At 36.4% G+C, this 23,816-nt stretch overlaps 1 protein-coding gene across 2 annotated transcripts in view; it reads left to right on the plus strand.

Annotated features, from left to right (window-relative positions):
• Positions 1-23,816, plus strand: part of ITIH5 (inter-alpha-trypsin inhibitor heavy chain 5) — a 75,230-nt gene that overhangs the window by 17,226 nt on the left and 34,188 nt on the right. For both annotated transcript variants that reach the window (XM_074268727.1, XM_074268726.1), the window contains exons 4-7: positions 301-402; positions 1,234-1,484; positions 15,238-15,407; positions 16,325-16,441. In XM_074268727.1, coding sequence (XP_074124828.1) covers positions 301-402; positions 1,234-1,484; positions 15,238-15,407; positions 16,325-16,441 — 640 coding nt within the window. The remainder of the gene's footprint in view (positions 1-300; positions 403-1,233; positions 1,485-15,237; positions 15,408-16,324; positions 16,442-23,816) is intronic.

The raw sequence follows: 23,816 nt of genomic DNA on the forward strand, positions 1-23,816 counted from the left end.
AAAGGTCCAAAATGGCACCTATTTTTTGTGCGTTGTTCTGGTCCTATCCTGTTTTGTGGATTTGAGACAGATGCCATGATTTACTCCTGCAACATTATTTAGATTTTATGGGTTGAGTCTTGCCATTCAGACCTGTTGAAAATTGCCCAGGAGAAAAATGAGCAATCTGTGGGTAGCATCCTGGAACTTTTTCTTTCTGTACATTGACAAGAAAAATAAAAATATTTTTCTAAGGTTGTTATGGTTACATGTACCTTATCTCAAATTGTCTAGTAACTTCAGCTTTCTTTTCTTTTGTAGGGTTGTTGGAGACAGGATTTATCAGGGTGAAGTTACAGAAAAAGAGAAGAAACATGGTGATAGATCAAGAAAGCAAGACAATAAGACCTTGGAAGATAATGGGTAAGTATCATTTAAAAAATGGGTTAGTTTTACATTTGGGAAATCTTGAAGGGAACAGCATTCTTCTAACCTCCCATATTTAGTTTCCCTCTTTATCAGTTCTGTCTGCTGCCAAAGTATCTTGAGTTTATCAATGCAGTAGCTTCATCAGTTCACTATCCCTTATCAGAAGTGGAGAGCCAATATTTTTCAATTTTAAAATTGTGTGAGGTATCAAAAGCCATTTAGAATTCTTTAATCTGAGTAAAGAATGAAGCTTATACCTTGACTCCAGGTCTTTTGACGTATCAACTGTTTAAAATTTCTTTTCACTGCTGTCTCCTTTGTTTCTCCTGCAGTTCTCCTGCAGAGAATGGTGTTGGCTTTTGAGTTATCTATCAGTTGTGTAGTAGCATGATTTGGCAAGGGGCCCTGCTATGGAGTAGATAAGGATCTGACTTTGGAACCAGGATGATCTCAGGTAGAATCTTGTCTCTTACAGATATAGGCTGTGTTATCCTGGGCAAGTCCCTTCATCTATTAATACTCTAGGTAAATCTTTAAGCTTGTAGGTGCAGAGAAAAAAGAACTATACATCCAATTGCATAAAGTCACAGGTCTGGTTCCCCTTGCCAGTGGTCATTATTATCTACCCAGCCACTTTTTGTCTTTATCGTTTGTAATTCTCCAGGTTTCTTGTCTTCTCTCTTATTCCACTTAGTGCTTTCATTGGAAGGCTAGGTAAGAAAGAACAGGAATATGATGAGGGAGGCTAGAGCAACAAACAGCTCTGTGGTGAGATGGTTGAAGGCTGTGAAGTGGTATTATGGTGACTTTGGTTTGTCTCTACAGTGAAAAGGGGACTGAGACTTTCAGTGCCTCTGTCAATATTCCTAGCAAGGAAAAAGTTGCCTTCTTCCTACATTATGAAGAGCTTTTGCAGAGAAGACTGGGAAAATATGAGCACGTGATCAGTGTCCGGCCCCAGCAACTTACAGGGAGATTGCACGTAGAAGTGAATATCCTGGAAAAGTCAGGCATTGTGTCCCTTGAAGTACCACCCCTGCAAAACAGCAGGCAGAAGGGCAGTGGGAAAGCAGAGGGTAAGTAGTGGCTATGATGCTAAACCTTCCAGATTTTGATCTCTACTCTTTACTATGCCAGGCAATAAGTAGCATCTATGTTACATAAGTCTGACTATCTATGTGGTATGATTTCAGGATTGCAGGGAAGGATTCTCATGTTAGAGAATACATTTTTTATTTATTTGTTTTCATGAAAAATGAAATTGTTTAATGAGGATTGAAAAGTCATTAGGACAGTGGCACCTGAAATGTGCAAAAGAGGGGCAGGTAGGATCAATTAAAAGAATTGATTACATTCAAGAGATGATTTAAAGGTGACCCGATAGAACTATCTTCAAATATTTGATGAGCTATCATATGTAAAATATGGGGAGAGGAAATATATGATTCCTCCTCACCACCGTCCATAGTAGTCACAGAAAGCTTGAGCTTCAATCACATAAGATGTTGTTGTTTTTAAAAAATAAAATTTTACTTATGTTTTTTAGTTCTCACATTACCATAGTTTTGCCCCATTATCTATATCCTTCCCCTTCCAAAAAGCCATTCTATATAACAAATAGTATTTTAAAAGAAAATAAGAGAATAGAATCAGTTCAACTAATCAATACATTGACACTGTTTAAAAACATGTTCAACACCTTTGGACTTCTCACCTCTGTGAAGGGATGGGTTGAGGCTGGGATCTCTTCATCATGTTTATCCTTTAAAATATTGCAATGTTTGGTTTTTTTGTATGTAGGTTATTGTTCTTTCAATTTACTTTATTGTAGATATGGTGTATATTGTTTTCTTGCCTTTGCTTACTTTACTGTGCATCAGTTCAAGTAGATCTTTTTAGGATTCTACATTACATTCATTATTTTTTTCAACACAATAAAATTCCTTTCCATTCATTCATGTATCAAAATTTGTTTAGTCATTTTCCATCCAAAATGCATTTATCTACATTATTTCTATTTTTACATTGTTACAAAAGTGATACTATGTATATCTCAGTGCATAGAGATTTCTTTTTATCCATGGCTTCCTTGGGATATAATTCCAGTTAGTAGAATTGCTGAGTCAAAAGGTATAAACATTTTAGTCACTTCATTTGTTAATTCCATATTGATTTCCAAATTGGTTGTATCAATCCTTAGCTTTACCAACAATACAAGTTGCTTATGATCCCATAACCCTTCCAATGATGACTACTGTCATTTTTGCTGATTTTTAAGAGTATATAGTAAAACTTCAAAGTTGTTTTTATTTGCATTTTTTATTATTAATTATTTAAAGCATTCTTTCACTAGACTTCTTTAAGAAAGGGTTGGAGGAATACTTGTTTGGCATATTGTGTTAAAAATGTTTGATATTTGAACCCCCAAAACAAGTTTGAAATTTTACCATTTGAGTTTCATCCTTGTTCATTTTGACCCAAATTGAAAAAGACATATCCCTGACAATGACAACTTGTTGAAACTTATTCTTAAATTACACTTTTCTTGTAAATTAGTGAATTAATTCAGCAGATCTTTTTTGAAGATTGATAAGGGAAGAAGGGAAGAAGGGGAGAATTTGGACATACACTGGTGATTTTTGGAGGGAAGAAAGGATTGGTAAAGGGAAATTTGACTTCATAATTTTGCTTCTTCCTGTCATTATTGCTTATATACTTGTTCGTTATGAGTATTAGCCCTAACTATAAATTTAATGGTCAAGTGTGTGAAGAAGGTGGTTTAGAATCTTCTGTCAATTGAACTAGCATTTCTAGGTCTCTTGAATCTCTGTTCTGAGAAATGTCTCTCCTAGAGATGATGAGGGTCTTGCGGTGGCGGAGGAATGGGTTCTATGCAGCATAATTTGATGATAATTCAATTAAGCATTACACTGAAGCTTTAATAAAGCCATTGGCTGAGTTTAGGCCCATTAATTTAGACCAAGGGATTTTTGAGAACTGTCAGGCTTGCCATAGTGGTTTAACTGAATTATTAGCTATTTCTCATAACTTTTGCTCTTTTATCAGGCATATTTAAGTGTATGTGTATATATGATATGAGTTAATAAGGTCTTTTGTTTTGGTAGAATGGTTACTGTTTATTCAGGACCTTTCAGCATCTCTGGAACATTCTTCTAGAGTGACTATTGATCTCTTAGGAGCTCTTTATTTAAGAATGTAATTTTATTTACTAGTTGTGTCAAAACAGATAGTCTGTCTCCCGGAATATCATGAGTTTTGTAAGAATGTATTGTAAGAATGAATTGAGCCAGACTACATGGCAGGTGCAAAAAATAATTCCTTTATCACACTTCTCATTTCCATTGCTCTCAAAGTTCAGACATTAATGTTTCTGTGAAATTGTAATGTGATAAAGACCAAACACAGGATGTTTTGAGTTTGTCTGAACTTTGCTTCATGTTTCAAAAACAAAACAAAACAAAACAACCTCAGGGTTGGTTGGAAATCAAACTGTTTGGCCTAATACCAGGACATTTGTTGGAAAGGTATAAATATGGACTCAAACCAACAGATTCTTCTGATGTTTGGAACAACATCAGCCACTTTCCTGCTGCCTACGTGCACAGGACCAACTATTCTTCATTCTTTTTTACTTGACCCTTCTACCTCCTCAAGGTATTGCCCTATTTCTCTTCTCTTTGTGGCAAAAATCCTAGAAAAAACCATCTTTACTCCTTTGCTTCCTCTCACTTGTCAACTCCTTGGAATTTGGCTTCTGGGCAAATTCCACTCATCAAGAACTGCTCTCTTCAAAGTTATAAATGATTTCTTTATTTTTTGAAGGCAATTGGGGTTAAGTGACTTGCTCAGGATCACAACTTAGTAAGTTTTGAAGCTAGATTTGAATACACAGGTTCCCCTCACTCTGAGGCTGGTGCTATAGTCACTGAGATACCTATCTGCCTTTTAAATCATCTCTTAATTACTAAATCTAATGAACTTCTTTTAGTCTTTGTCTTTGACCTCATTACAGTGTTGCATACACTTTATCATTCCATCCTCCCCAAATACTCTTCTCCCTTGCATTTTGTGATACTTGTTTCATAGTTTTTTTTTCCCCCTGTCTGACAGCTTCTACTTAGTATTCTTTGCTAGATCTTCATCTTGATCTCACATGCTATGCATGGACTAGCAGATCTTTTTTTTCTGGATTCTCTTTTCTATACATTTTCTCTCAGTGACGTGATCAGCTCTAATGGGTTCAATTAGATGTATTTAATTATAGATGGTATCTAAACCTATATGTCTAGTGCTAATATTTCTCTTGAGTTTCAGTCCTGTATTAACAATTTCCTGTTGGAAATCTCTACCTGAATGTCCCATAGGCATCTCAAATTCAACATGCGCAAGATAGATCTCATTGTCTTTCTCTTCAAACCCATTTCTCTCCCTAAGCCTTCTGCCAGGGTCCTAACCCTTCTTCCAGTTTCCTTAATTTGAAACACTAAAAATTATCTTCAATTTTCCTTTTTCCATCATCTAATTCCTACTCCTCCATTCAATCAGTTGACAAATATTTTCTAGCCTATCCCAGGAAAATGTCTCATGACTTTCCATTTCTCTTCACTTACACTACTATTATCCAGACTTTGGGTATCAATTGCTTAGATCACTATTACAGTCTCTCCTTTGGTTTATCTGCCTCAATTTTCTTCCTTTCCCAATTTTATTTCCCTATATGACAAATTGATTTTCCCAAAGCATAGATTAAAACATGCATAGATCTGGACATGTCAGTGAGACTCTTTATTATAAGTGGCTCAGTCATTTTCAGTCATGTCCAACCCTTTGTGATCACATTTGGAGTTTTTTGGGCAAAGATATTAGAGGATTTTGCCATTTGCTTTTCCACTTCATTTTATAGATAAGAAAACCGAGGCAAACAGGGTTATATGACTTGCTCAGAGTTACACAGCTGATAAATGACTGGAAGCCAGATTTGAACTCAGGAAGATGAGTCTTCCTGACCCCCGGCCCAACACTCTTATCTCTTAGCTAAAATCTCTTAGCTCTTTATCTCTTAGCTAAAATACAAACTTCTTTTTGGCATTTGAAGGTCTTTGCAACCTGGCTTGAATTTATCTTTTCAGATATCTTACACATTACTTCCCCTCATGTTCTCTATATTCCAGCCAAACTGGTCTACTTCTTGTTTCTCATAAATTTTGTTTATTCCATTTCCTACTTCCACACCTTTGCATAGACTGTGCCCCTTCTTGAACTATTTTACCTCTTTGCCTCTAACTCCTGGAATTCCCATTTAGGGTTAATATGAGCTCATGAGTCAGTTACTGTATAGACTTTTCTATTTCCCTACTCACTCCTCAGCTTTTAACTTTTCACTCAGAAATTATTTTTGCGTATTTTTATATTTATTTATCTGTATAATGTTTGTTTACCGCAGTAGAATATAATCTCCTTGAAGTTTGGGATTTTTTTTTTTTTTGCTTTTTGTTGTTTTATTTTTGTCTTTGAAGCCTCACCATATAATGGGGGTTTCTGGAAAGTGTTAAAGATTCATTTAAATGAATTAAATAGAATAAGAATGATAGATTTAATTACATGCATGGGGAAGATACAGGGCACCAAAGCTGTCCAATTTCAGACTGTTTCCTTCCTTTATCCTTTCTGCAAATATAGTATTAATTGTAGGGAAATTGGAAGAGGGCAGAAATGGGGGATAAATGGGCAAAATTCTATTAGAACTAAGCAAAATCCAAGTTAAAGCAATATGATAAGTGTTGTGTTCCTAGGACAAGCTCTTTGATCTCACTCCCAGGACGAATTCTCTGATCTCACTCCTAGTCTTTTTTGGGAGGCATATTTACTTTAATTTTTAATTTTAATTTTCAGTTCCAAGTTCTCTCCCTCCCCTCTCTAACCTCTTCTTCACATATTGAGAAGGCAAGAAATACTTTACCCATTATACATATGAAGTCAGGCAAAATATATATCATATTAGCTATGTTACAAAAAAATCAAGAGAGGGAGAAAGAAGAAAAAATGTTTAGTCATAGTTAAATGCATAAAAATAACAGTATCTTAATCAGATAAATAATGGAGCAGATAAAATTGGAGCACATTCTCACAAATTTCAAATATTTCATAAGATATCCTCATGACTGAACCATTTGTGTTGGTTCACAAATTCTTTCTTGTGGCCAGTGGCCTCTCTTTATGTTGCCTGTAGCTTTAGATGCCTTTCAAAAGTGCTCAGATAGTCTTCCGTGACTAGCCCTAGAAAAATCCAAAATTGATCTGAGAGCAGCTAAATAAAATAAGTCAACTCTATTAGAGCAAAAACAAAGAAATAAACAAATGGGACTTATTGGAATCTATGAAATGAAAAAAAGGGTCTGTGTTTATTAGAATGAAGAAGAGTAGAATCTGAATGTCACCGAGAGGAGGAGAATTTAGGTGAAGTTTTTCTTTATCATTCCATAAAACAGAATAGTATACAAATGACCTGGAGTTTAAACTTCAGAAGTTTGTCCTAGTAAATTTCTTAATTATTTTATTTTTAGGGGCATAATATTGGTTTGACTAGCAGGTAATATAGGCAAAAGATAGGATTCTAATTCCAGCCATGTCATTAAAATTTGGTCATGTGTAACTTGCCTCCCTTGTTAGAATGTAAGCTCCTTGAGGGCAGGGACTCTTCTATTTTTGTATTTTCATCCCCAGTAGTTAGTACAGTGTCTGGCACTTACCTAGGTGCTTAATAAATACTTTATTGACCTTAGTAGAAACCTTATTTATGTGGACACTTAAGAGGTAAATTATGTATTTTAAGGACAATCTTAATATCTTACTCTCTGAGCAATCCTAGAGACTCACAAAAGAACCCATAATCTCCTGTTTAATTTCTTACTGGTTTGAATATTTGGTATTTGATTCATATTTAAAGAAGAAAAATGTATGGGAAGAGGTAATGAGTGTGGGAAAAACAGTCAATGAAAGGAAACAAAAGTGGTGAAAAAAGGACATCCTAACTGAAGTTTTACTTCTCTCCTATCATCTATTTTCCCAACAATACTGGAAAATCATGTTTAAACTGACAGAAAATGTGAACTTCTGACCTATGAGATATCCAGGACATTCTGATGCTGGATTCCCTGTTATGACATAGGTTGTCTCTATTTTCCATTTGCAGTGTTGTTGATTTTTTTTAAACTATTGGAGAGGAGCCAACATAGAGTTGCTCATGAAACTGATGGAAACAGTCTCTTACCATAACCAATTCATTATCATAGAAACCAGTATCTAGTTCAGATGATCATGGTCTTTATTCTCTTCCTTGAAGCTAGCTTAAACCAAAATGGTATCAGTGAAGGAAGTGTTCGTACAGGAAAGGTCACAGATCCACTATTAATACTGGAACATCTTTTTTCCCTACTTTTTGCAAAAAAATTTTTTTTGCCAAAATATATTCTTTAAGGTTTGATAACTAATGTTGCAACTAACATTCAAACTTGAAATACCATCCTAGGCTTCCCAGAACAATAGTAGATTGATTAGAAGTTAATGCTGTTTATTAGAATGATTTTGCTTTTGGTATCTGTAAGCACTTTTCTTAAAAGTGCAGTTTTTGCTAAGATTAAAGGTGCACACCTATAATCTTAGCTGCTCCATAGGTTGGGGTGTCAGATCATGAGTTCTAAGCTGTGACAGCCTAGGTAGGGATGGGGAACATTGGGCCTGCAGTCTTATAAGTCCCTTGAAATCATTTAGTCTGGCCCTGCCGAGGCAACTGCTGGTGACGATGAGCTGAAAGCTAGATATAACCTCCCACTGCTTGAATTTTTAAGTTTAAAATTTTGTATGGCCAAGAATGATGTTATAAATATCCACATGGCTCTTGACAGTAAAAAAGGTTCCTATCCCTGAAGAAAAGGTTCTTCAGAAGTTTTGTAACTAAGTTCTTCAGAAGTTTGTCCTAGCAAATTTCTGAATTATTTTATTTTTAGGGGCATAATAATATCATAATATTAAGATGTTGAGCCCTCAAGAGGGGAGAGGAGGAGCTCCAAGTTGTGTAAGGAGGAATAAACCTGCCCCAGGTAGCAGATCAAAGCTACCTTGCTAATCAGACTGGAATTGAGCCAATACAGCTCTCAATAGGAGATAGGGGGGAAGAAAGAAAGGAAAGAATGAAGGAAGAAAGGGAGAAAAGAAGGAAGAGGGGAAAGAAGAAGGAAAAAAAGAAATAGAGAAGGAAGAATAAAAGGAAGGGAGCAAAGAAGAACGGAAAGAAGGAAATTATTAAGATGGTGTTATTCTTCACAGTAATAGGAAAATTAAGAAGAGGCCTTGAGGGAAAAAGGTAATGATTTGGATATAGTGAGTTTAAGATGATTATGAGACATAGTTTTGCAAATGGGTTTGTAACAGATAGCTGATTCAGAATTGACTACAGAGTAGTCAGTGAGAGTCTGTTAAGATAGAGTTAAGGTTCTGTTCAAATGATTTCTACTGCTGCAATCCTCTTCTGATTGTCCACAATTGTTAGTGCTGTTCTTTTGAAATTATTGTGTTGACTAATCTGGGTCCATGTTATTTTTTCATAGTAGGATGCAAGCTTCTTGAGATGAAGGATTATTTGATTCTGGTTTAGTATCTCACTCCCCAAGAAGGAGATGGTTGATAAATATTTAATGAATGATGAATGAAAATTTCATAGAAGGATAGTCCATAAAAAAGTTTTTTTTCCCCAAAAATTGAATGTTTAGTTTGTTTAAGGCACCATACTATGTTCTGGGTACTCACATAGGATCCTGACATCAAGGAACTCACATATATTATAATGGGGGTGACAACCGACAAAAATTTTTTACATCTAAGATCCAGTGTGGGTAGAAGGTAATTTCAGAGGATAAGCACTAGTAGTGTGGGGGATTCTTGTAGAAGGTGAAATTTTATCTGAGTTTTGAAGGAATCCTGGGAAGCCAGGGGACAGACTTGAAGAGGGAGAATATTCCAGGTGTAGTAGTAGAAAGTCTTGCAGTCTTGGAAACTCTAATTAGGCTAGTGTAGCTGGATTGTGCAGTACTGGAAGGAGTGTAAGCTGTTAGAACAGTGGGAAGTTTGATGGTCCGAGTTATGAAGAGCAGCAAATGACAAAAAGATGGTTTTATATTTGATCTTGAAGTAATAGGGAGTCACTATAGTTTATGGAATGGGGATGAAGTGAGTCATGTGATAAGATTTTAGGAAAATGACAACTGATGATAGATTGAAGTGGATAAGATCAGAGGCAGGGAAAGACTAAAGAAGATTATTTCAATTCTCCAGGTAAGAAAAAGAGTAGTCACTGTATAAGTAGAGAGATGCTGTGAAGGTAGAAATGGCAGCACTTGGTGGAAGGTTGGATATTGGGAGGAGGAGGAGGAGTCAGTGAGATTGAGGAGTAGAAGATCACATCTAGATTGTGAGACTGGGAGTCTGGATAGGACAGTGGTACCCTTGATAGTCTTAGGAAAGTTCAGAAGAGAAGAGCATTGGGGTGAAAGATTGGAATTCTTTTTTAGACATAGTGAATTTGGAAGGAGAACCAATAATGGAGGGAAATTCTATGGCTCAATATACTACCAATAGAACTACATTTTTTCTAATCTGGATCAATGAATATAATATATGTGCCATTTTTATAAATAGACTAAAAATTAGAATACTTGTTTATTACTAATTAATCTGTAAGGGGAGAACCTTGCTAGTTATTAAATTGCTGAGTTTGTGGGGGGAAATCACAATAATAATTTATTTATTAGGAATACAACATACATAAATTTGCTTTTAAAAATGTTTGTCTTCCCTACCCTAGTCCTCCCATTGATTTCCCCATTAAAAGCTTCCTCATCATTAGCTCCTACCAGATTTCCTGCTGTGATATTCACTTCTTAAATGTTCCTCACTCTGGATGCTACAGTTGGAAAGGTATGCTGCTGTTTGGCCCATGTGAAATATTCCTGTCCACTTGCCAGGAAAGAAAGTTGCGGGTGGTTCCCTGACATTGTTCAACTCTTAGATTGTTCAGGTGCATATCATTCAACCCCTTAATTTCTTGATGCTGAAAGCAGATGGAGATCACGCGCTTTTGCTTGTCCTGCCTTTGGCCCTAATATTGTCAGGGCCAGCTGTGTATGGAGTGACTCAGAAATACCCTTATGTGGTTGTTTTGCTTGATTAGAACAGATCACGAAAAAAAAAAAAAAAACTGGTATTTTTCTTGCTACTCTATCACTGGTGCATAATAATGCTTTATGCATGTAAATTTGCTCTTATCCCTTTATTTTTTCACAAATTTTTTTTTAGTCTTTTCTAGTAGTTAATTTAGTTTCTAAGTTCTTTCTTCACTAGGTGATCTACTGTCATGTCCAGCTATGAATGAATGAAAAAGCATTTAAGTCTTTACTAAGAGGCAGCACTATGCTAGATTACAGATAGGAAAAATGAGATAGATCCTACTCTCCATGAGAACACACTCTAATGGAAAGAAGTTAACACACAAAAGAAAGTTTAGCTTCAGGGCAGATGAAAAGACCTGCAAGTCTCTGCAGTGTTCTTTTTTTCATGTCCAATGAAGTTTAAGAAATTGTTCTGAGGGTGTCACCTTGCAAGGTGTCAGCTTTTTACAATAACTTAGGTCAGATTTTACCCATAAACAGGACAGTGTAAAGGAATTTTGGAGATATCTTTTGTAACTAGAATTTGTAATATTGATTTAGGCCCCAGCTTCTTAAATTGTGGGTCATGATCCTAAATGGGATCTTGTCATCGAATATAGAGGTTATGAAATTATGATTTATGATCAATAAATGTTTGATTTATATAACTATTTTATGTACTTTTATTTTTAGGGCTATGTAAAAATTTCCCGGTTGCACATAGAGAAAATAGAAGAAACCCTGCTATAAAATAGGCAAACCTTTTCCCCCTCTACTCCTATCTCCTACAACTAACCAGACCAGTTCCAGGAATACAAGCACAGTTTGGAAGTGAGACCCTGGCCCTTTAGTAGGCAAAGTTGTATCCAGAAAGGTTAATATAGGTCCCAAATGGGGAAACTCTCTGGGTTATCTCTGCTTGGAATAGATAAGTTGGTGGGCTGCCTTTGTTTAATTTTTCAGAGGGACTTAGCGCAATGTGAGCCATTGAGAGAGTCATCAATATGAGAAAAGAATTAATTAGTAATAAGACAATTTTCTTAGAGCCTTTGACCTTTTTTTTTTCTTGAATCTGACTGTGCACTTATTTCGTCCATCAAAAGTTGTCTAATTATGCTGCAAACATAGCTCTCAAACTGCACCAAAATCCACCCGTTGAGAGTACAATGGTCTCAACCCAGTTGTGGTTGTACACATGTGCTTACTTGATTTACTTTCAACAAAATGGGTCTTTAAGTCCCAGGTGAGGCCATAGTTAAAAATGAACTGTTTAGCTGTTTTTTTCCCCTAATGGGAAGTGTGTTGACATATGTGTTTGAAAAACAAATATTCTAATGTCACCGGATGTTGACTACTAATCTCCTACAGTAGATCAGACAAAAGGGACCGCAGTAAAGAGCCGTCAGTAAATCCCTCTTTTCAGTTGCTCAAACTCAGCTTTCCCGATGGTTCCCTAGAGGGTCATTCCCCAGGACTAAATTGTTTTGTACCTCTAATTATTCCATATGGCCTTTGGCTTCCTTCTTCCCAAACTGATGACTCATCACCCAGTATAAGCATCTAGGAAAAGAATTAGTTCTTCTCTGCCAGAAGCAGCTGGTGATGTGGTACACAGAGCACTGGGCCTGGAGTCAGAGGAGCTGAGTTCAAATGTGGCCTCAGAAACTTATTAGCTAAGTGGTCCAGGCTTAAACTTAGTTTCTTCAATTGTTAATTGGGAATCATAACAGCATCTATCTCACAGGATAAAATGAGATCACATTTGTAAAGTACTTAGCACGGTGCCTGCACATAGTAGGTACTCTTAAATGTTAACTGCAATTATTATGAACTATCAACTAGATTTTAAACTCCTTGAAGGCAAGGACCATATATGATTTTTCTTTGTTTCTCCTCCAATTACCTAGTGTATTATACACAAAGCAAGCATGAATGACTGATAATGAATTTTATGATTTTCTGTCACTAATAGAATATGATAAAATATGACTGCCAGAAATACTGAGAATCTTCAGTATAGCACATTGTGTTAAAGAAGCACCAGATTTATAGTAGTCAGCAGGATTGGCTTTGATTTATAGTGAAGAGAAAGAGACACTAGAGGGCTAAAGTATATTAGTTTGCTCTGGGATTTCTGGTAAGTCACTTAATCTATTTGTTTCATTATTACAGAAATGAAGGATCTCTTAGTTGGAAGGGACCTCAGCAACCGTGTCCTTTACTAGCAATATCTCTACAAAATCCTCAATAAGTTACCATCTGGCTTCCCCTCCAACTTGGGAATAACCCTAAATATTAAAAATGTTTCTCTTCTATCAAACTGAAACCTGCCTCTGAAATTTCAACCCACTGCTCCTAACAGGTGTCAGGATGGGAATTCAAACCAAGGTTCTTTGCTTACAGGTGAATGGAGAGATGGGGACAGATTTGAGAGAAACATTGCAGGGAAAGAGCTGACAAGACTTGGCAACTTATTGGTTACAGTTAGGTGATGGGATTTTTGAAAGGATGATAGTGTCCTCTGTAGAAATAGGATTTGGCAGGTTTAGGGGGAAAGAGAAATCAGTTTCAATTTGAATTTCCTGAGTTTGTGATACCTGGCGGATATCTGAAGGTAATGTCTGTCCATGTTTTTTTAAAATGGAGGCTGAATGAAAGCACACTAGCTTCTCCTCTCATTCTTCCCTGCTTCTTGTCCACTGCTTTTCATACTAATTGTAGTCTACTAACAGGGAGTCTACTAATTAGAAGTGTTGGAAAATGGGTTAATTCTAAGAAGTTAAGCTGCCTGTTTCACAGTCACAAAGTTCTTTTCTCAAGTAGAGAATAGAAACAGAGCTTCATGAATTGTGAGAAATACAAAGAACCTCAGAGATAAGCCGTTCCAATCTCCTCATCTTATAGACAAAGAGATTGGGATTTCCGGTAGGTCCAAGGCCACACAGCTGACTAATGAATGGCAGAGGTGAGACCTGAATCCAGTTGTGATGTCATGGAAAGAGACCTGATACTGTAGGCAGAGGAGCTGTATTCAAATCTTGCCTCGGATGCTTAGCCGTGTGACCCTGAGAAATACATAAGTTCGCTTGGAATTCAGTTTTCTCTTCTATTAAATAAGTGAGTTGGTTAACTTATTTCTGGGATGTTTTCTAGCCCTAAATCTGTGATTCTATGATTCTAGTCCTATTTTTGTATCATATCATAATGTCACGTGAGAAGGTTAAGTGATTCCAGAGATCTCATGATGAAACATGCTATCTCTTGACAGAGAGGCAATGGAATCAGGATGCAGAACGACATATAGATATATAAATATATATTTTATGTATGTATATTTGTGTATATATATGTCTATGTACACAAATATGCACATGTATATGTATGTGTGTATGTGTGTGCGTATAATAGAGCCAGCCAATAAATGAATTTGTTTTGCTTGACGTTGCATATTTATAACAAGGAATTTAGGGTTTTTTTCTTCCCCCTGTGGGATAGAGAATGAGAAGAGAAAATAGATACTTATGCTTAATAAGTATTACAATAAAGATTTGAACCCAACTCTCCTGACTCTACTATTCTCTCTCTTTTTAAAAAATTAATTTTATAATTATAACATTTTTGACAGTACATATACATAGGTAATTTTTTACAACATTATCCCTTGTACTCCCTTCTGTTCCGAATTTTCACCTCCTTCCCTCCACCCCTTCCCCTACATGGCAGACATTCCCATACATATTAAATATGTTATATCTACTATTCTTTCTACCACACTCCATGGCCTTTCTAAAGAGACTTGAAGAAAAAGAAAAATCAAGTTTCTTTCTCTGACTTCAGTGAAAACTACATATAAAATGTCCTTGAAGAAAAAAATGTCTGTTCTCTGAAAGGAAATGTAGTTTCCTTTAGTTCTAGTGTAACCCTTAGGAGTAGGAAGTTTATTTTTAAAAACAAATTTAATTTCCTTAGTATCCATTTAAATCCAAAATCTATTGTATTCTGATAATTAGAGTTGGAAAATAATTAGGCAGCCTCTCCCACATAATCATCTTTGGTAGATTTCAAACAGGTGACCAAACACTTAGAAGTATTAAAGCAAAAAAAAATAATACTTTGACTTTGTTTCAAAATCTAGATTTTAATTTCTTCTGCAACCTTTGAAGACACATGGTTTGTAGGGTGTTAGGTATCATACTAATTATAGTCTACTAAAAGAGAGCCTGAAGGACCAAGCTGAAAAAATTTTAATTATTTGTCTGTGTGCATGTGAGATGATTATTAGTCATATGAAATATTTTGTAGTAATTTTAATTTCCACTTAGATTCTTGATCAATAGAAACTACTGAGAAAATATTAAAATGTGTCATATAGGGGGACATTGTAGTTCATAATGATGGCATTATATACTTCATACTTTTTTGTCACATTCTATTTTATAAAAGTAAGACTCACCATTAAAACTAAATTCTGAGTGCTATAGTTATAGAAGGGAATTGGAAGTACCTGAAGGTGCCAAGTCTAACTTTATTTCTCTAGAACTGTACCTATTACATCCCAGAAAGTATTCTATCAACTTCATAATTATTTTTTCTTTTTATTTTCCAGATGATGTTGGCCCACCTCCTTCCACAGTCATCAACCAAAATGAAACTTTTGCCAGGATTATTTTTAATCCTAGTATCATACAACAAGCTAAGATTGCCCAGAATGGAATTCTGGGAGATTTCATCATTAGATATGATGTGAACAGGGAGCAAAGAGTTGGGGAAATTCAGGTAATGAGTTTGTGATTTCAGTTTTAATGTTTGCTGTCTACAAGTTTCAGTTGTATTCATCTATATAAATTATAATTTTATTGTTATCTCATGTTCTTATTTCTGGATAATGTTAAGTCTCCCAAAAATCCATTTGCTTTCTCAAGACGGAGATGCTACTGTGTCTCCCTCCCTGTGGGTCAGAGGTTCACGTTCCCTATTTCCATAAGCAGAAGATCAAATGGTACCCAACATCACTTTTGTCCTCTAGTATAGGTCATGCAGTTATAATTTTAAGTTTGGTATAGATATTAATTAAAGTGACTTTTCTGTGGCTAATTTAGCTTGAGATTTTCTTATTCTAGAGAGCTGGTGGGCATGTCAGAATGTGTACTTAGAATGAGCATAGAATGTTCAACATTTTAGATGATAAATGAATGTCTACTGACAAAGAGACTAAAGCCAAAGGAAATTGGATAACCCTGTTTATCAATCAGGAATTTATTAAGCTCCTTCTATGGGCCAGGCATTATGGTAGACCCTGGAGAGATGAAATAATTTCTACCCTTTGTAGCTCACATTCTATCAGGGAAGCAGCAAGTTCACATTTAAATATTTGTAATCTGTCCAAATCTGTACATTTAGATAAATATAGATATGTATATATGTGTATGTATATATGAAAATTACAGTTTTTGTTTAAAATTGTGGCAGTTAGTAACAAAGTGATTCGATCCCCACATCAGTTGAATGATCCTTTCAGAAGGATTTGACTGGAGTCCAATTTGAATATTAGGAATATTATGCATGATAATAATAATGAGTTCCAAAAAAGCTGAGTCAGTGGCACTGGAAAACTCCAGAGAATTTGTCTATTTTTGTTTTCCCCTCTTTATGTCCTAGGTTTTGACATTTATATCTTCCCTCCTTTCCAATAGGTTCTGAATGAATACTTTGTGCATTACTTTGCCCCCAAAGACCTCCCTCCTCTACCCAAGAATGTGGTATTTGTCCTTGATAGTAGTGCATCCATGGTGGGAACCAAACTTAGACAGGTGAGTGAGGGCCAATTGACTCCTTATCCTTGGTTTTCCTCCACACTAGCCTGTGGACAATGGTCTCTTCTAAGCAAAATCCAATAGTTGCTGAATATTATTATAAAATTACAGTGCACAACTGATTTTGCTTAGAAACAACACTCCATAACTGATTGGGTTAAACTGTTATAATGTCATCATTTCAGCAGAATGGGATTGGGGAGGGTGAAAGGACTATCTGAATCATCCTGTGGCAATGCAAAAACCAAGGTGACTGGTAGCATGAGGAATGTGATTGTGTTGGGATGTGGAAGAGGGATTAGATGCGTTTTTCTTGGCTCTGAGTGGAAAGTGAAGAGAAGCAAATCTAAGTTTGTTATGAGAAGGAAAACCCCGATCATTAGAATTAGCTGAAGTAGGATGGATGGTCTCAAGAAGTGTTGGTTTTTTTCTCAATGGAAATACTCAAAGTTGAAAGACCACTTTTGAGGATATTGTAGGGAGAATTCTTGGTCAAATAAAGATTGGAATAGATGGATTTTGAGGACCATTGCAACTGGGTTTCTGTGAAGAGGTGACTGGATCCAATTGTATTAAACTTAAATGAAAGGGCTAGACTTGAGAATCTTTCACATCTAAATCTGTGATCCTGTGATGCTGTGATGTTTTCTGGAATCCATCAGAGTATGGTTGTCATCTTACAGCATGATCTTGCCACCATGTATATGCTCTTATCTCCCAATGCTCCCACTCTCCATCTTATGCTTTTACTCTGGAATAATAATTAGATGGGGCAACTAAGTAGGCAGTAGACATAGCTCTGATGTTGGAATCATGAAGACCTGTGTTCGATTCTGGTTTCAGACATTTACTAGCTGTGTGACCCTGTTTCTTCATCTACAAAATGAGGTGAAAAAGGAAATGCATATTTTCCAAGAAAACTCCAAATGTGATCATAAGGACTTGGATATGACTGAAAACAATTAAACAACCCTCTGTTTCCCTTTGTTCCCCCTCTGTGACCTTCAATGCATTTTACATTTCAAGATTTAGCTGAAGATAGGCAACAGAATCAGTCATTTATTAAGTATCTACTATATATGGGGCAGTAAAATAAGTGCTGGGGATTCAAAAATAAGCAAAGGACATTCTTGTGGAGGTTGGGATAACAAGCAAACAAATATGTGCAAACAAGCCATAAAAAAATCTAAGAGAGGATTAAAAGAGAAGAGGCACTGGAATTAATGGGGGTTGGGAAGTACTTCTGGGAGAAGACTCCATATGGTTTGGTCTCCTTCTTCTTTGGCCACTGAGTTATTAGAATGCCATTCTTTTCTAATCCCCAAAGCCCCGGCATGTAGTTTTGGCTATGAAGTTGAAGGGTGGCTTCTTTCCAGGAGAACCACCCCAAGCTAGCCAAAAATCTGCCAGGGATCAGTGAGTAATTCCTTAATATAATTGCTGTCTTGAGTGGGTTTGAAAACTGCTTACTGTTTTAGCAGCTTTCAGCTTTTCTGGAGCTTCAACAATTCAACAGACTATTGTTAATTAATATTTCCTGGGGTAAAATGTGCCATCTCTGCTGTGAAGAGCATCTTCTGAATTCTCCAACATTTTTTTATGTGTTGAGACCTTTATCATTTCATAGAATTATGGAGATAGAGGGAACCTCAAAGGTCTTGGACTTCAACTCCTGTTAAAGTATAACTCTTCTGTAACATCCTAGGAACAAATCACTTGGCTGGCTGGATATTAGTGAAAGGCATGGGACATATTTCTAAGCCTAGTATTATAGCATTAGTTCAGAGGACACTTGGTCCCTGTTGGGTACAGTTGTTTTTGAAAAAGGTGGTGCTTTTCCAAAGCAGGACCAAAGACCTTGGACCCTTTCCTCATCCATCACCTGGGAGGAAACAAATGGGAGGAAAGGTGATAAATAGTAGATGAAGCCCATGGATGTAGTGAGGCAGGTCCTGGGAGAGGAATTGCACAATGAGGAATCCATGTTGGTTAAAAGAATTGGGCAATGAGAGTGGAGAGCCACAAGTCACATCATCTGGGAAGAAAACATACTCTCATATCAGCTCTCTGGTGAAAGCCCAGGCTACCCCCTTTTGATGTTGTTCTGAGGGACAAATTTTACTTTTTTACATTCTGACCTCTGTTAGAATGTTTTTCCTTATGATGAGCTGGAATTTGCCTCCTTGCAGATTTCATACATTGTTCTTAGTTTTGTCCTTTTGGATCCAGGCAAAACAAATTGAATTTTTCCCCTTAAATATTTGCAAACAGCTATCCTATCTTAGTACTTTTGCCAAAGGCTTATCCATTTCCCCTAAGTCTTATTAACTAAGTTGAAGTGTCTCATCTTGACATGCCCTGAAATACTTTATTGTGACTTATATGGTCACATATTGGGGGGTGGAAGTCCCTGGAAAGACTCCTAGATCAAGTGTTCTAGTTTTCAATAATTAACCATAGCAGAATTATGAATTTGGAAGAAAAGTAGAATTGGCTGGGAATTGATTTTTGAAAGCTTTTTATGGTTATTCAACACATTTCATGGCTATGTTCTTCCACATGATTCCATGACAAACTTGCTCAGGAAGTGAGTTTCTTCATTCTTCATTTTGTTGATATGTGAAAGCTGTTTTTTTTTTTTTTTGTTTGTTTTGTTTTGTTTTGTTTTGTTTTTTTAATTCTGGAACTATGACAAGGAAAGGTATTTTATCTCATACTTTCCAGGAAAGGTGGCAGAGAGGTAGAGGGGAGGTGCTGTAGCAAGAAAGAGAAAATGTCTTTTTTTCATGTTACCATCTTGTTGAAAGCATTGACCTTACTCTCAGTAGAGTGTGCACACAGGAAATATAAGAAGATTGCCCAGACTAACAAGTGCACATTTCCTTGATCAAGAAATTTATTCTTGAACTCTCACTTTCCAGGCTATCTGTGCCAAAGAACGAGCACTGGTCTGCTGATATTAAAGAGTCTTCCTCCAAAAAGCCCTTCTTGGCAAGTGTGGCGTGATTAATACATCTCGTAGGAGATATTTTTCTTGCTATCGCTTTTCAAAAACTCATAGACAATCAGTATGGTTCTAAGATAATACCAGACTGGTTTCCCATACAACTTTTAAAAGGCTTTCTATTTTATCTCTTCAGTAAGATTAGGGGATAGAAACCGAGTAATCAGTCCTGAGTTTCAGGTCTGTAATTGCTAATCTAAAATGAAGAATGTGGGATTGAATTGATTATAATGGATTCAATGTTCATTATTTCTCTCTCCTCCAGTGATACTTCCTGAAGTTTTAGTTTCTCTAACAGTAAGCAGAGAAGATCTCTCCCAGCAGGCATTAAGTAATCTCTCCCTCTTCTCTTTTCCTCCTCCTCTTTTTCTTCTCCTCCTCCCATTTCTCCTTTTTCTCCCTTCCCTTCCTCTCCTTTTCTTTCTCCTTCCTTTCTCACCTTCCCTTCCCTTCCTCTTCTCTCCCTTTCCTCCCTTCTCCTCTTCTCTTTTCCCTTCTCCTTTCATCTCCTCTCCTCTCTTGCATGTCCAGGAGCTACTCATGGGCCAGTCTCAATCTAATCAAAAGTGGAACTTTGTCTTGCTCTATTTTTGGCTTGGACAAGTTTGCCCCTGCTTTGACAACCTGGTGACCCTCCTTAACCTTATCCATACTTAACCCTCCATCTCTCCTCCCAGAGGCTTGCCATATTAACGTTAAACTTAGTGTGGGCATCCAATTAGCTTAGCCCACTGCAGCTCAGAATTCCTAAACTAAAATAAGCCACCAGTCTCTGGGATTTACACATATGCCCCTCCATGTTTAACTGTTTTGTGCTTTTGACAGAATGAGTGATACAACCTTTATCTTGCCAAGCTCCATCATGTTCATGTGCTCCCTCCCTGCCCCAATGCCCCTGCCAAAGAAGATACAGCCAGCTTAGCATCCTAAGGGTGAATAATAGAGGGATTATGGCCCATCTCTGATAGAACACTAGTGGTTTTTCAACTTGATGAGTTGACATTTATAGAGCAATATTCAAGTGGGTATAGATGACAAACATTGTTCCTGCCCTTCCACATCCCCTGGTTTAAGATTCAGAGTTAGGAAGTGAAAGATAAATAGGGAGAAAATAGGATGCATGATTAGGATCAGAAGTGCATCTCCAAGGCTATTACATTAAATGAGCAAAGAGGATGTCAGAGAGATGAAGATATTTATCCCAAGTCCATGTCTACTAGTTAAATGGTAGCATTGAGATGACATTCCAGGTTTTCTGAATTCTAGTCCTTATACTTTTTTGTTTTTCCAAAACCAAACTCAGAGACATCCTGGGAAGCGATGAAGGTGTGCACCATTGCCTTAGAAGAATCTATGGGAGCAAGAGCAGCACTTGGAAGGGGCCAAGTGGATATTTGTCTGATCCATTTAAAAGAGAATTTGATGAATGAACATAAGGAGAAAAGAGAGAAGGAGGGTTGAAGGGGCTTGAAGATAAATGAGACATTACTTGAAAAATCTTCTGAGAACCACTGAATATTGGGAACACAAAAATGATGCAGAGTAATTAGCTCTCTTACTCCTCTCCTTCACCCCCGCCATTAACTGTCAGATTGTTGGCTTTTGGTTAACATCTGAAAATGAGCCCACGAGAAGAGAGAGAATCAGCCACCCCTGTCTTTGTTCTAATCTTGCTCTCTAGGGCAGTGACTAATTGCAGTGTAATCTGAGGTCACTCCAGTTGACAGCAACTCTTCAGAAAAAGGGTGAATGTCTCTGTCAGCACTTGGCCATCGACAGATCAGTGTTGTAGAAACATATCACAAGTATGAAGAAATGTGATTTGGGATGCATTATAGGCAGCAGAAAGGGCTGATACCTCCCAGCTATGACTCAAAGACATGAAGTAATAGATGGAAGACCGAGAGCAAAATTCTTTTTCTCTTAGCCCATTAGCACAGATTTGAGTTTTTAGTTTCAAAGAAACTTTTTAGTAAGAGTAATATGACTTTTCTAATTCAAATCTGCGTAGTTTCTTCAAAAAAATTGAGAGACCAACAAAAATGTTCTGAACAACAATCAGCAGGATGTGATTTGGTAAGAAACATCTTGCACCATGAATTCCAGAGCAAAAATTGAGTAAGTTAATCAACAAGTATTTATTTATTTATTTATTTATTTTTTTTTTTTTTTTTAATTTTTTTTTATTATATATGTATATATATTTTATAATATTATCCCTTGTATTCATTTTTCCAAATTACCCCCCCTCCCTTATTCCCTCCCCTCCCCCGACGACAGGCAATACCATACATTTTACATGTGTTACAATATAGTCTAAGTACAATACATGTGTGTGAATATCATTTTCTTGTTGCACAATAAACATTAGAATCCGAAGGTACATGCAACCTGGGCAGACAGATATTAGTGCTAACAATTTACATTCCCCTCCCAGTGTTTCTTCTCTGGGTGTATCTACCTCTGTCCATCATTGATCAACTGGAAGTGAGCTGGATCTTCTTTATGTTGAAGATTTCCACTTCCATCAGAATACATCCTCATACAGTATCGTTGTTGAAGTATACAGTGATCTTCTGGTTCTGCTCATTTCACTCAGCATCAGATCAACAAGTATTTATTAAGTGCCTACTCTCTGTGAGGCATTGAAGATAGAAAGACAAAAATGAATCAAATCCTGCCTTCAAGGAACTTATAGTCTACGAAGGGAGACAACAAGTACATATATTATAAATTTACAGTATACATCTATATGTCTGTCTGTCTCTTGCCTCTCTCTGTCTTCCCCCCCCCCATCTCTTACACACATAAATACAAATTAATTCGGGATGGGCAAAGGTACGAGGTACTAGAAGTAGAGGCAGCTAGATGGTATAATAGATAGAATGCCAGACCTAGAGTCAACAACATTCATTTTCTTGAATTCACATCTGCCCTCAGGCAGATTTTATTAGCTGGTCAAGTCACTTTAACCCCTTTTGCCTCAGTTTTCTCATCTGTAAAATAAAGTGGAGAAAGAAATGGAAAACCACTTTAGTATCTTTGCCAAGAAAACCCCAAATGGAGTTGCAAAGAGTTGGACATGACTGAAAACGACTGAACAGCACCACCAGATAGAAGAGGAATCAGAAAAGACTTCTTGTAGAAGATAGCACCTGGGTTTTGAAGCAAACTAGGGATTTTAAGTGGTGCAGGTGAGGAGAGATGCCTTTTAGGTAAAGGCAGATGGAAATTGGAGTAGAAAGTATGAGGAACAGCAAGGAGGACAGTTTGGTTGAACTACATGTAGTTGGAGAAATATATTGTGAATCCATGTAGTAAAGGACTTTAAATGCCAAATAGAAGAAGTCTTCATATTTCATTGTAGAAGGAGACCCTCAGACATCAACTAGTCCAAGCCTCTTGTTTTACAGAGGAGAATATGGATGTCAAGAGAACTGAAATGTTTTGGCCAAGATCACAAAAATACAAGTAACAGAGTCAGAATTTGAATCCTCTGACTCCAAATTCTGTGCTCTCTTGTCTCTACCATGTTGCCTTGAGTTGTCAGCAGGACCAAAGGCTTACACATAAAAACATAAAAATTAGAACAGTGTATTCATGGGATAGTAAGAAGTATTGGCTAGAGACTGAGGTATATTGGTTGTAGAAGTAAATGGACTTAAATTATGTTGAATCTTGAAAGTAGAAAGAATTTGGGATTTTATGTTGAGGAAAATTGGGAATAGCTTTTGAATAGGTGATCAATACAATGAAAAAAAGATTTTAATAACTAATAAGTTTAAACTGAAAAGCTGAAAAAATACTATCCACCTCCAAAGAACTGATAGAATCTGTCCTACCTTTAGCTTTTTATCTGGAATCACCCAGTATTTTTTACTTGAATTTGGTCAATATTTGTTTTGTTCCATCCTTTCTCAGTGAAACAAAAAGCAACATTGAAAAGTTGAAGCATACTTTTTATTTGCTTTCCTCATTTTTCTTATGTGTGTTTTTTGTCTATTTTCTTTTGCAACATGTCTAATAGGAAAATAGATTTTTGCAGAACTGCATATGTGTAATTTATATCAAATGAATTGCCCTGTCAAGGAGGGGGAAAGGAAGGAGGAAGAGAATTCGAAACTAACATTTTAAAAAAAATGAATATTAAAAATTGTTTTCATATGTAATAATGGAGGAAACTAAAAAAAATTAAAGTAGTTTAATTTTTCAGTGGTAAAGTTTGTAGATTAGAGTGGGGAAAGAATAAAATCATGCAGAGAACTTTGGAGACTATTTCAGTAAGCCTGGTGAGCATAGATCAGGATTTGAATGGAATTATGGAAAAGAAAAAGGAAAAAAAAATTGATGAATAGGAGAAACATTCTC

This window comes from Sminthopsis crassicaudata, chromosome 5 (assembly GCF_048593235.1).
Source record: "Sminthopsis crassicaudata isolate SCR6 chromosome 5, ASM4859323v1, whole genome shotgun sequence".
Lineage (NCBI taxonomy): Eukaryota > Metazoa > Chordata > Mammalia > Dasyuromorphia > Dasyuridae > Sminthopsis > Sminthopsis crassicaudata.